Raw genomic sequence first — 12626 nt, forward strand, 5'->3', positions numbered from 1 at the left:
CACACATCCTCCTACTTTTTCAAGAGGTTAGCTGGGACAAAAAGGTGTTAGCAAGTTGTTTTACAGTAATGCTAAGTAACTAAATTGGTATGTAGTAAATTAGTACAAATCTGATTTGTATATTAATTGTTTTTTTAAATTTTATTTTAAACTTGTGCTTTTCTCTCTTCTATACTGGTTACTAAGCCTTAAGAAAACTGCAGTGAATATATAACTGTATTTTTATAGACTAAATTCAATTTGTTAATGCAACAACATAATATTCTGATAGTATTTTAATAATATATAATTTATAAATATACAATTTCACGCAGGCGATTTTTCCCACATAGTCAGCACTTTTAACTTTTGTAATTTGAGTAGTTTTCCTTATATTACATGCATACTTTTAAAAGTATGTAAAGAATATTCAATTACAAGTAAGAGTACTGCATTCAAAAGTTGCTTAAGGATACAAATACTTGCTTCACTTATTTCTTACCACTTCAGAGCAACCCTTCAAAATGAAAATCATATATGCTTGCACTGGGCTACCAGTAAAGTAAAGATAATACATACAACTTTAAGTGCAATGTTCAGTTTTCATTGAAACCCTTTTTTTGGTGTTTTTATGCAGACTCAATTCTGCTGTACATTCTGAGGCTGGACTTTGTGGTTGCATTGTTCGGCATAATACTGAAAGATGTTTCTAATATTTGCTCACTGCTTACTGTCATGGTTCACTTGAATAGAACAGAGCCATTGTTATTAGTAACATCTGTGCTTTTCCTGCTTTGACAGGTCATCTGCTAAAAGGCCAATTGAGATGTTTGTAGAAGAAAACAAGTTAATATGATACACCACAATTTAAGGCTTCAAAAATGGCCACAGAATTGATATAATATCTCACACAGTGTCAAAGTTTCAGATGTTATTCAGTTAGACATTTCATAAAAGTACATAATGAATAGATTCATTCAACCTTCTGGCCCTTTAAACATGTGCTGTAGTTATTTAAATGGAATCTTACTGTTTATACACAGCATGTTTAAATAAGTTTATTTCAGCATTTTTTGTGGATTTGGCAACGTCTTACAGTAGATAACAGTGTGGATGACACTGACAGGGGTACTTTTGAATGTTAGACAGTTTCATAATAATAAAATACCAGCATCTGAGCACAAGTGGCAACCCTCTCTGAACCACACAGCTGGATACCACATTGGAGTTTTCTCTAAAACTCACGATAATGTCCTCACACAAACACATCAAGTCATAGTGCATCATAAACATTCACTCTCCACAAGTCCACAGTGTCCATTCTCCTCTTTCTTCCACAGCTATTTTTCACTGCCTCCACTCTCAGGTCCACTGCTGAAGGATTTGACGAAATTGTAGATCCTCGTAGTGTATGGAACAAAGTTTTCTTTGTAGACGATGATGGTTTTGCTGTGAGCGGACTCGTAGACGAACTGATTTGGATTCTCGGGTTCTGGTTCCACTTCTTCTTTCACTGGGTTAGGGTTAGAAAAAGAAAGAAAAGAGAGATTTGGCATCAGTTACTGATGATATACCGACGTAAACTAGGTTGAGAGGATAGAACCACTTTGTACATTATTATCCATTATAGAATAGTAGCCAAAATAAGTACTCATTATACACTTGTCAGTGTTATATTCCATGTACCTTTCACAATGACTACTTTTGTTAGACGATATATTGTCTCAGAAATAATCGCAGTAAATGACATTATTGATATAAGATCATTTTATACCACTGATATAATGATAATATCATAGTATAATAATGCGAAGTGTGGTAATATCAGGTCAAAGGTCATGTCCATATATCATATGATAAGTCCATATAGACATAATGGTGTTGATAATTACATTATTGTATGATAAGTTGATCATGTAAGTATTGTGACAGGCCTAGATGTAAGTACTTTAGTCGAGTCTAGCCAGTTTCATTTGCATAACACAATATCACAAATCACAAATATGCAATTGGAATAAGCAAAAACTCCCTAAAAATCCTTTATCAGGGAAAAATGGAAGAACCCTCAGGAAGAGCAATAGAGGAGGGATATTGTTGAGTAGTTTAATATACTGTCATACAATGCATTACTTATAGAAGCAGTTTTTGTTTTTATCTTTATCTTTGGTGCAACAGATCTTTTATCCCCACTGACACTGTGAAGTGAAGTAGTATAAAGTATAAAGTACAAAGTAACAGCAAATACAAGTACCTTAAACCAAAGTCCTTCTAAGGCTTATTATAATGTCTCTTAAACCTACTAAAGCACAGTAGTGGAGTAAATGTAAGCTACTGTTCTTTGCTTTAGACACTATCAGTGATAATTGGTAACAGTTATGGATGATGACAGCGGCAGTAGTTATGTGGGTTAACAGAATCAACTGTAACACCTAGTAACAGGAAGGCTAGTTTAACACGTACTAAAACAGATAATAGCTAACAAATATAGCTAGTTACACACTGTTACTACAACGAGCAATAATACTACAATACATTTACAACGGTGACTCTGTGTGTGTGTGTGTGTGTGTGTGTGTGTGTGTGTGTGTGTGTGTGTGTGTGTGTGTGTAGTCACTCACCTGCCTTATCATAACGGCCTGTGTAACTGTAGTAAGCATAAGAACATAGCATGGTCCAGACACCAGCAGCGTACACTGCAGACATTCTGGTGTTCCACTTGGACAAGTCTTTGAACGTCATGGCTGCAGTTCAGTGAGACACACACTGCTCTGTTTGTTTTAGTTTGTCTCTTGGTACAAATGTGTCGGGTCGTTCAGGATGCCGCCATGACAGCCAACCCGGAAGTGCATTAAAAATAAAAACTTCCCGGGTGGTGTGGACCGGAAGTTGTTGTCTTTTTAATTTAAAAAAGTAATTTTGTAAAGTAATGTATAGAACATAGACATAATATACGTATATATGTCTATGCAATAGAATACATATAATAGTCAGCAGTAATTAATTAACTTAATACCAGCAGGATGTTTGTGTAAAAATAGTAGTTGTGAAATGTGTGAATAATGTAATGCATTATGGATTATTTTTTCTTTATATATTTTTTGACATTTTATGCAATTCTATATTAATATAATATCAGGATCATCAGTTTGGGAACCAGTGCTATAAGGCATGGATGTATTATATTTAGTGTTGGTGCACCCCTCCGGCAGTACAGACCACAAGTCTTATTTAAGGCCTGTCATAAGAACCACCCTAAGGTGCTGCAGAATACAGTTGAAACCTGTGTAGCAGATACTCTGAAATAAACTCCCTGCAGAGGGAGTCAGATCAGTGCTAAGCATTTGTTAAAAAGAAAAAAGACAAGGAGGTTTTTTAAAAAAGGAAAACTGGTGTTGCCACATTTTCCTTTTGTGGAAAAAACAAACAAACATGTAATACATGAGAAGCTGTCATAAGATATTACATGCTTGCGTAGAGGTTGTATGTATGAATATGATGCACAGTGCACAGCTTATTGTATTGCTTGTATTGTATGAATTCTAGTTTCAATGAAATTATATTTGAGCACACTGATATGCAGCAAATAAGAATGTGTACTGATGGTATGTAGTTTTTTACTGTAGGTTTGTGTGAGAATGCAGCATATATGAAAGGCAACAGCGCCCACTATGTGTGTGTTGTTGCACAAGCAGTGACTTGGTTCTAGATGCTGGTTGCACCTTTAAAAAAAGAAGACTTTTAACCCAAACTTTCATTTCATGTTTCAATTTCTAATCTCAAAATGAATAAGTACGTGGTAATTCAGTGAAGTGAAAAAATGTCAAAGGTCACTGCATAATTTAAAATGAAGAAGTGAAGAAAAAAAGAGAGAGAGCAACTATTAATTTTATTCAAACATATGTAACAGCACAGCAATAGTCATTCAAAAAGGTTTGGCAAATGCAGCAGTGAAAGTATTTCCATTCATTATCATACAGCTTTTTAAACATATATTCACCATTTACTTTGCACATTTAAAAAAAAATCAGATCAACAAAACTGATTAGACTTAAAAAGGAAACATGGCTCAAATGAAATAAAACTTTATCACAGAAAAGCATTTACAGATTTGTGTTTTCTTTCAAACGTGAATGTCTATTTGGATTCTGAGTCCATCATAACTGAATAAGTTTGTGATGTAATATCTGAACTGCTAGAAGCTCTCTCCATGTTCCTGACATTATCACAGTGTAAAAAATGCAACAGATGCCTTTGCATGTTTTGTGAGAGCATATAGAATAGAGGGTTTATACAGCAGTGAGAGAATGCAAGTATACTACAAATATTCAAGGCGATATGCCAGCTTTTCCATTCATAACAGTTGTCAGGTACATGCAAAGTTACTAAAAAAAGCAACATAGTGTAAGGTCCCCAGCAGATGAAGAAGGCCGCAACAATGCATAACACCATGACCACAGTCCTGTTCCTTCTTCTGTTTGAAAACTGCAGAACTGTTTTGAGGATGGCACAGCAACAAAAAATAATGATGATAAGTGGGAGGAAGAAAAGCAGTGACATTTGGAGAAGAAAGATCAGCTTAGCATCAGGATCCTCAGTGTTACAAAAGAATTCACCATCTGCAGTTGTAGTTTCTTTTACCTTAATAGCAAAATGCAGGGATGCAACGATGCTGACGATCCAAGCGGTTGCACAGAAACCCGCTGCACACCTCTCCCTTACAAGTTTGCTCGGCCACTTGTTCAACACCACTGTTATGAAATGATCCACAGTAATGGCAGTCAGTAAAATGATGTTGCTGTGAAAACCAAGAGAGCCAACTGCATTCAGCAATTTGCAGCCAAGGTCACCAAACACCCAGCGGTGCAGGAGCTCGACAGCCCCGAAAGGAAGGGTGACAGTTAAGACCAAATTTGAGCAGGTCAGGTTCAGGATGAACAGATTTGTGGCATTTTTCAGGTTCCCGCGGCGGACAAGAGCAAATAAGAGGAGACTACTGCCTGTGATACTGATGATGAAGATCACAATAAAGAAGGCAGCGCTGATGGTTGAAAAGTCCATGAAATCATCGCAAGAATTCTCCCCATCATAGTAGTAGTAGTCATAGAAGGTTGTGTTGTTGTTCGCCATTGTGGATTATCTGGGAAACATGAACACAAAACTAAAAGCAAATGTCATTAAAACTTCTGATCCCTCACAATGTAATCACCAATAAAGTGTTAAAAATAAGAAGAATATTAAAGTGCATAAGTTATGCTAAAATATTGAGAGTAGTGATACCTTGAATGTCTGTCAAGTCTTGTGCTGTTGTTCTGCACTGTGATGGAAAAGCTGTGTTATTTCAGAGCAACTTAAGGTTCCTCTTTTTGTTTCACATCAAGTCAGAGATTGTGTAATTTGAGTAAATGAATTTATAGTGAATTCAAGCCTTTCATGACATTACCAGGAAACAACAGTTTCTATTTTATTTATAACAGACACCTATGGTCTAAGATGAATAGGATCTGAGTTTGTCCAATTGTAAAGCATGATAATCATGATGACATTGTCATGTTGAAATATATATTATATATAACAGTCTACGTGATCAAAAACTAAAATATTTACTTGGAAAAGAAATAAAAGAAAAGAAATATCTCCTGACAAAAATGAAGGAGAAAACATAAAATAATTCAAAAATGGTTTATGTAAAAATGTATAATAAAATGCAGTTAGAGTGAATACTGTATATGATCTAAGAATAGCAAAAAACAAATACCACTGAACTCACTAAAAAGAAAATATTTTGCTGGTAGATTCCCCACAAGTTCCAGTAAGAATTCATGTAACCACAGTGACTCTGGTCTAACCCAGTGTTCATGACTTTGATGAAGAGGAAGGCTGGATTGGCAACCAGGATACTCGCAGCCCAAATCATGATAGTTGTTAGAACACTGTAGAAGCCTTTGGTAGACACAATGTCAGAAAAAGAATTCATGGCAGCTACATAATGGTGAACAGTCATCAGGATGAGGACAATACCACTGCTGTAGAACCCACTGTAGAAGACTAAAGTCCATTTGTACATGTGGTAGTAGGCCCAGAAGGACAGACCTGCAGTGAAGAGGAGATCCGACACAGTCAGGTTTAGAATGAAAGCATTGGTAAGGGATTTGAGTTTTCATACTTGACCAAAATGACAATGACCAGGATGTTGCCGAACAGACTGAGGATCACCACAATGGAAAAGAACACTGGGTTGAAGATCACTGCAAACTCATTGATGCTTGTTCTGTTGCACATTTCATCTTGTTGCTCATCTAATAGTCAATAAACCAAGTGCTGAAATACTGCACACATTAAAAGACAATAACACAATGGGTTAAGTCATCTGAAGGCAGTGTATGGCTCAAGACAATGGTAATATTCACTGACAATGACTCAAGTAGACAACACAACAGTAATACATGTGTACAACAATGCCATCCTGAGATACACACAGCACAGCTGAATGCAAATTTCAAATAAGGGTCACTAAGTGAGTGAGGCAACTTCATATACTACATAAGCCAACATATAATGCACATGAAGAAGGAACTCCCACACATATATGTACTATAGGCCTATAGCAGCATCACACCACAGTGATGCAAAACACGTTATTGTCATATAAAGCATATCCAATAAATTAATCCACAATATATATTTATATATATGTATATATATGTAAATATTACATTATCTGGACAGATAATACAGATGATATGACTAAATGCACACATATGATTTTTACTATTAGAGATTGCTCTTTCTTGCCCTTTTTCTTTGCAAAGTCAGAGATCAAGTGCTCAAAGTCTAGCTTCTTCACAAACTCAGGCTTGAGCTATCAAAGAGAGAAATTAACTTTTCCTTACTGCAAATACGACTTTTAATTACGGGACATTTCTGAAGCCGCTTCTTTCTCTTCCCTTTTTTTTTCTTTTGGCTACAGTAGGCATTGTCCTTTTTTAACTAAACGATCATTTTTCTCACACACTAGCTGATGCAAACTAACCACAGTGCATTGTGACCTGCTGACCAATAGTTCCTTCCCCAACCGTCTAACTGAGAAATGAAACCGTCAGTCACATCACAGTTCTGCTCTTCTTATTATCTGCCACTCTGGTAAATTTCCATTTACCCCAACTCTGCTCCATTCTGCCAATCAGCCACACCAACCTCATCAGCCAACTCTGTTCACCTGGACTCTCAGCTGTACCTCATCAGTAATCAAGCCACTATATATGCTTCTTCTGTCCATGCACTCATTTCCAGATTGCACTTTGCTTTCGTGCTAGACTCTCCAGTGCTCACCATCGGTTTGATTTCCAGGTTCTGACTCGTCTGACTTGTACTTGTCGGTGCATCTGGTTCTGATCTTCATCTTCTGCCTTGTGAACTGTACCTGGATGCTATTCTCCTGTTCCCCATCAAATCTGCCATTGATCTACAATAAAGCTCATCATCAACTATACCTGTGGTGTGTGTCTATTTCTGTGGGAGCTTCCTCTCCCATCACAAAGGGCAACAAGACACTGTCTTGTCCAGATAGCCAGTACGGTAGATCTGGGCCAGAGCACAGACAATCATGGTTCAGTTCAAAAATATGATATAAACACAGGACTGAGCAAAGAACAGATTGAGACATATGTATTTGTAAAGTGCTTTAAAGGACCGATTCACAACTTCTTTTAACAGTCAGGAGCCCAAATGAACACTGACACAGGTGTTTCTTACTGTAATACTTTCTCCTGTTCATACTGAAGTGATGGAGGATACAATCCAGTCCTCCTCCTGTGTTGAAATGTATTTAAAAGCTACCCTTAAGCTTCAGCAGTCCAAATGAGTCAAATCAAGTAGATATCGTTTTAATGTTAGTCTTTTTAGTGCCAAAGTCCCTCTTTTTGTTACTACCACCACAGCTCAACAGGGAAACACCTCGGAAACTCAGAGGGGAATTTTATGCTAAAAAGACTGTAAATGTGTCAGATATCCACTCGATATGACTAACTCAAAGCTTGAAGCCTCATAAGCTTCACATCTGCTTTGAAATTACTGTGGATACACTGTGGATTTTGGCCCTCGTCACTTACAATGAAAACACATTTGAAGTAGAGATCTTTTAATACCCAGTATGAACAGTAGGTGTAAATTGATTGGCCATTATTGAAGCCCACCCTAACTCCACCTGCAAGCAATGCATTCCTTCCACTAATTATATAGTCATTCTTCTCCAGCCTCTCTACCTTCTTGCTACCTGTGGTCTGTATCTGAACCCACTTGCACCATGCATAGACTGCCACTTGTGACTAGACCACTCCCACAAGATTATACAACTCTGCCTTTCAGGCCTGAGACCCTCCAAATCATTCCAGGCATAACAAAGGAAGAACCCATGTGAGTCTATTATGGACTTTTCACCTTTATAATATTTATTTGGTTGACATGCCATGTATTATTTGAATGTTAACAGTTTGTTTCGTATTTTATTATACAACATACCTGAGTCTCCAGTGGCATACAAATGTCAAACTGCAAAGAATAATAAGCAACAAATTTGAATAGTATCTCCCCCAATGTTAGGTCAAACCAACCCAACCTAAAACCCAACAGCCTGAACCCAGCAGTTGTGTTATTAAAATAACCCAGAATTTTTAAGAGTGTAGATTGGCTTGCAAATGGAAAAGATCAGTGTCAAGAGGAAATTAGCTGAGGAAATTTCCCTGTTCTTGTTGGAGCACCTGTTCATGTATTAAATGTGAGTCACAGCACATTTCTTTCCTTGATTTATTATTCTCCTGCTAACTATACGTGGGAGAAAGGGCAGAGCTGTCAACTGACATGCCTTGTAGCAACTCTTGACTGAGGGTGGTTCCTCCTCCCTCCTTGCTAGCTAAGGTATACAAGTATATTATCATCATGTGAAAACAGGAGAATGTCCTCACCAACCGTTCAATTAACACAATGAACAGACTTGATTTATTTATACAGAAAAGAGCAGCTGTAGACTTGAGACTTGGTCTTCAGCGAGACTTCAATCACCAAAATGATGAATTGAGATGTAGTAGGACACCAAGGTCATGTCCAAATGTTTTTTTTCTGGATTTGGGGGCTTGAAGTGCTCTTAGTAAACTGCTTTAAGAACACCATAAAGGAAACTCTGGGACACATGAGTGAAATAACATGGGAAAATATATCCTCTTAGAGTCCCCTAAAATCTTTTGCGGGTTGGGTGTAGTGGATTTCTTCAGACTTACATTCATAGAAAGTCTGTATATGGTCCTGAAACCTGCAGCAATTACAGAGAAATGACATAAAAACAAGTCCTCAAAATTAAATAACCATTTAGGTCATTTGACCACGTGCTCTAAAATGATCCTTTGCAGTGTGTTATAATCAGCAGTAATCCACAGGAAAACATCATTTGTCGGTGCTTTCCAAAACCATTGCATTTCACTGTTAAAAAAATACAGATATTTTCTGATGTTAAGGTCTGATTACTACTATACTACTTCCTTAAAGCTAGGCAACCTTCCTCGGCATGACAAAAGTGAACACCACGACAATCATAATGACAGTTTTTAGAAAACTGTCCCAACTTGTGGTTGGAAACAGGAAGCAAATAGTGATCTCCTGCAGCAAGTCCACTATATCGCCTTTTTGCAAGTTAGTATCTATCTACTGTCCACCCAGCCCACCCCCTTATATGGATGTCTGCTTCACTTCTCTGGGTAATAATTAGCTAGATGGTGCGAGTTAGCGTCTGTCACTGTAGGTCATTTTTGACAACTTACATTATGACCTATTGTGTAATTTTTCTTAGGAGGACATTCTCTAAATAGCTACAAACAGGCTTACCACAAAAATGATCAGTCCTACTCAAGTCTTATTCAAGCTATTGTTAACAGTGAATTTGTACTGTTGTGTATTAATACACTAGTTGACTATTTTTTGCAAGCACATGGCATATGTGTGATCCATTGAAAATAAACTACAATGTCCGTGTTGGTTTTAGACTTTACATGAGATTTGCTGACAATGACATAATTGTAGAATATTACCAGGCTTCTTTCTGAGTCATCTGTTTGACCTATAAGGAATACCACAAATCATAATTGATTGAAAAGAAGATTTATAGAACTACTGACGATGAGTCATTCACAGTTTTTTTTAAATGTTTCACCTGTGCAGAAGCTATGAAACACCTGTGGCTGCATCTGAAGATGTGATTCATAGTAAAAAAAAAAAAAATGTGTAGGCTTGAGCAATTCCACAAATATGTGTTGATTTCACATAGCACAAGTTCACTTCAACAGAACACACGTATTGGCATGAGTTTGATGCCTGAGGTTAAAGAATATTTTTTTAAATGTTTGTTTATTCACATCTATGCAAATATTTTCACCAGAACATTCCCTCATGTTGTTTTTTATTACCCGCTTATAGGTTCATATATGATATGTACATATGCACGCAGCTTCAATTTATTTGGAATGTAGCCATTAGCTATTATAATTCTTTTTTATCTCTATAACTCCTGGAGCCCTTGAAGAATACAGGTCAAGATCTGTACATGGAGCCACTGAAACATATATTTAACTAATAGTTTAGCCGCTGGGTGAATAATTTTAAATGCCACTCATTCACCTCTGCTTGAAGAACACTTTTTTTTAAAGCAGTCTGAGGATGGAAAACAAGGCTGAGGACTCATAAATACTTCAAGCTGGGTAGAAGTAACACCTGAATTATTTTATTTTTGAAGTTGATGGTCAAGTAAACGAGCAAACAACACAAGAAAGATGATACCTGGATTTTAAAGAGAGAGAGAAAAAAAAACAGTGATGTGCTGCTGAATCATCAGATATTTTGAGTGTGTTGTATTAAACAGATCTGTGTCACTAAAGAATTTGCTGCTTACAAGTTTCAAGAAATGGTTTCAGACTTGTTCAAGCAGCAGATATAAGTGCACAGAAATATTTTAGTTTTAAAGGTATTCCATATTTAATTTTTTGTGGTTTGATTTGCGTCACACTGAATACGTTAGTATGAACTTTGTGTTTTTCGGAGTCTTTATCACACCCAAACCAAAAAAGTGAGTTTAATCTCTTTAAAAGGACAGATTTGTATAGTTTTCAGTGAGTGTTGCTCAACAATCCTCCAGAATCCAGACCACTAACATACATCAAGTGTTGGCCATAACATGAACCTAGATTTATCAGTTTAAAGCTGCACTCATCAGTTTTAGATTAAAAATGGATCAAATGACAATTTGAAAAGTGTCGCTTGTTGTGACAAATCCGCAAATAATTTTTACTCAACCCTCTGATTCCCTTCAATTCCATGGAGGAGACTGTTTTTTCAAGAAAAAGACAGAATCAGTCCCTCGAAACAACATAGTATACTGTATTTATGTGACAAAGGCCATCTGGTGGCTGAAGTAATTATGACAGGAGAAAAGGATGCAATAAGATGAAGCTGTTGGTGACATTTGTGCAGTGAGAGGGTTGGGGTGGGTAAATGGGGTCAGTCAATTTCTAAATTCCAACCATGAGTCAAGTTTTTTAAAAGTCGTGTATTGTAACCATGACTTTAGCATAAACCCTAGCCTTACAAAGAACTTATTTTAACCTGAACGAGGATCTTTCCCCAACACCTGACCAAGCCTCTTTTTTTTTTTCGAGGAGAAGCATTTTTTGCCTTGATTGGACAGTTGGTGGCAGAGAGGCTGACAGGAAACAAGGGGAGAGAGAAACGGGTATGACATGTAACAACCTGACTACCAGGGACGTTGTGGGTATATGGCATGCACTGTATCCACTCAGCTATGAGGGAAACTGTTGTTTTTTTTGTTCTATTTACCGTAACCTTACCAAACCTTAAGTATAGTGTTGTCACATCATAAAACATATTTATTTGTCAGCAGGGATTTGTCATGCTTTTGGAAGTGATAGATGTATGATGTCATCCTGCCGATTACTGCCAATCGTTCTAGCATGCACGAACCAACAACGTATTTTTTTGTTTAATTTGGAATGCTTGTTGTTTTGTAGCTTTTGAGCCTCTTTTTGCAAGGCTGCATTTGTACCTCTGAGGACTCTAAGCACTGAAGCTCATGCACACCCCCTCCTTAATTAATCTATGTTCCAACCTCCTCTTCTTCATTTTCAGCCTTTTCAAAGGTTACTTATTTGCTAACCAATATTCACTTGCCCTTCCATCAAATGGACAAATGACAGTCAATCATGAGAGTTAATTTTCTTGGAAACAACTTTTATTTTATTCTCAGTGGATAATGCTGCTGTAGGGTGGAAACCTTGTAACTCCATATTTTGTTTTGGACATACTAGGTTTTCAACAGAGATTGTAGTAATCAAAATCAAAAGAACGTGTCTTGAGTCTTGAGTCTTATTTCTGTGGAGCCCACACAGATGTTTTTTCCCTCTCATCGTTGATGGCCCATTTCTGCTTGAGGGCCCCTGGGGACTTGCCCAGATTGCTTGTATAGTAGATCCAGCCATGTCTTTTATTACATATTTTGATCTTTCAGCCCACAAACTCCAGTCACACCAGTCTAATTCCCAGCATGAAAGGACAGAAAAACACACAAATCTAAATGAATGCTAATGTTGCTA

At 37.0% G+C, this 12626-nt stretch overlaps 2 protein-coding genes and 1 pseudogene across 2 annotated transcripts; all 3 read right to left on the reverse strand.

Moving 5' to 3' along the window:
- Window positions 1-943: 943 nt before the first annotated feature.
- Window positions 944-2804, reverse strand: LOC128374044 (small integral membrane protein 26-like). The gene is made up of 2 exons (XM_053334277.1): window positions 2598-2804; window positions 944-1492 (listed from the first exon to the last, which is right to left on the reverse strand). The coding sequence occupies exons 1-2, from the start codon at window positions 2716-2718 to the stop codon at window positions 1320-1322; spliced, it is 294 nt and encodes a 97-aa protein (XP_053190252.1). The 5' UTR covers window positions 2719-2804; the 3' UTR covers window positions 944-1319.
- Window positions 2805-4113: 1309 nt separating this feature from the next.
- On the reverse strand, window positions 4114-5106 carry LOC128366744 (chemokine XC receptor 1-like). Its single transcript, XM_053327504.1, has one exon. The coding sequence runs from the start codon at window positions 5104-5106 to the stop codon at window positions 4114-4116; it is 993 nt and encodes a 330-aa protein (XP_053183479.1).
- Window positions 5107-5659: 553 nt separating this feature from the next.
- LOC128366751 (chemokine XC receptor 1-like) lies at window positions 5660-7378 on the reverse strand (annotated as a pseudogene).
- Between the last annotated feature and the right edge of the window lie 5248 nt (window positions 7379-12626).

This window comes from Scomber japonicus, chromosome 2, assembly GCF_027409825.1.
Source record: "Scomber japonicus isolate fScoJap1 chromosome 2, fScoJap1.pri, whole genome shotgun sequence".
Classification (NCBI taxonomy): domain Eukaryota; kingdom Metazoa; phylum Chordata; class Actinopteri; order Scombriformes; family Scombridae; genus Scomber; species Scomber japonicus.

Bases quoted from the DNA above. Each gene is read 5' to 3' on its own strand.
- LOC128374044 (XM_053334277.1), bottom strand. From the start codon at position 2,718: ATGACGTTCAAAGACTTGTCCAAGTGGAACACCAGAATGTCTGCAGTG. The intron at 1,493-2,597 runs GTGAGTGACTAC...ACCCTAACCCAG, and splicing joins AGGCCGTTATGATAAGGCAG to TGAAAGAAGAAGTGGAACCA.
- LOC128366744 (XM_053327504.1), bottom strand. From the start codon at position 5,106: ATGGCGAACAACAACACAACCTTCTATGACTACTACTACTATGATGGG.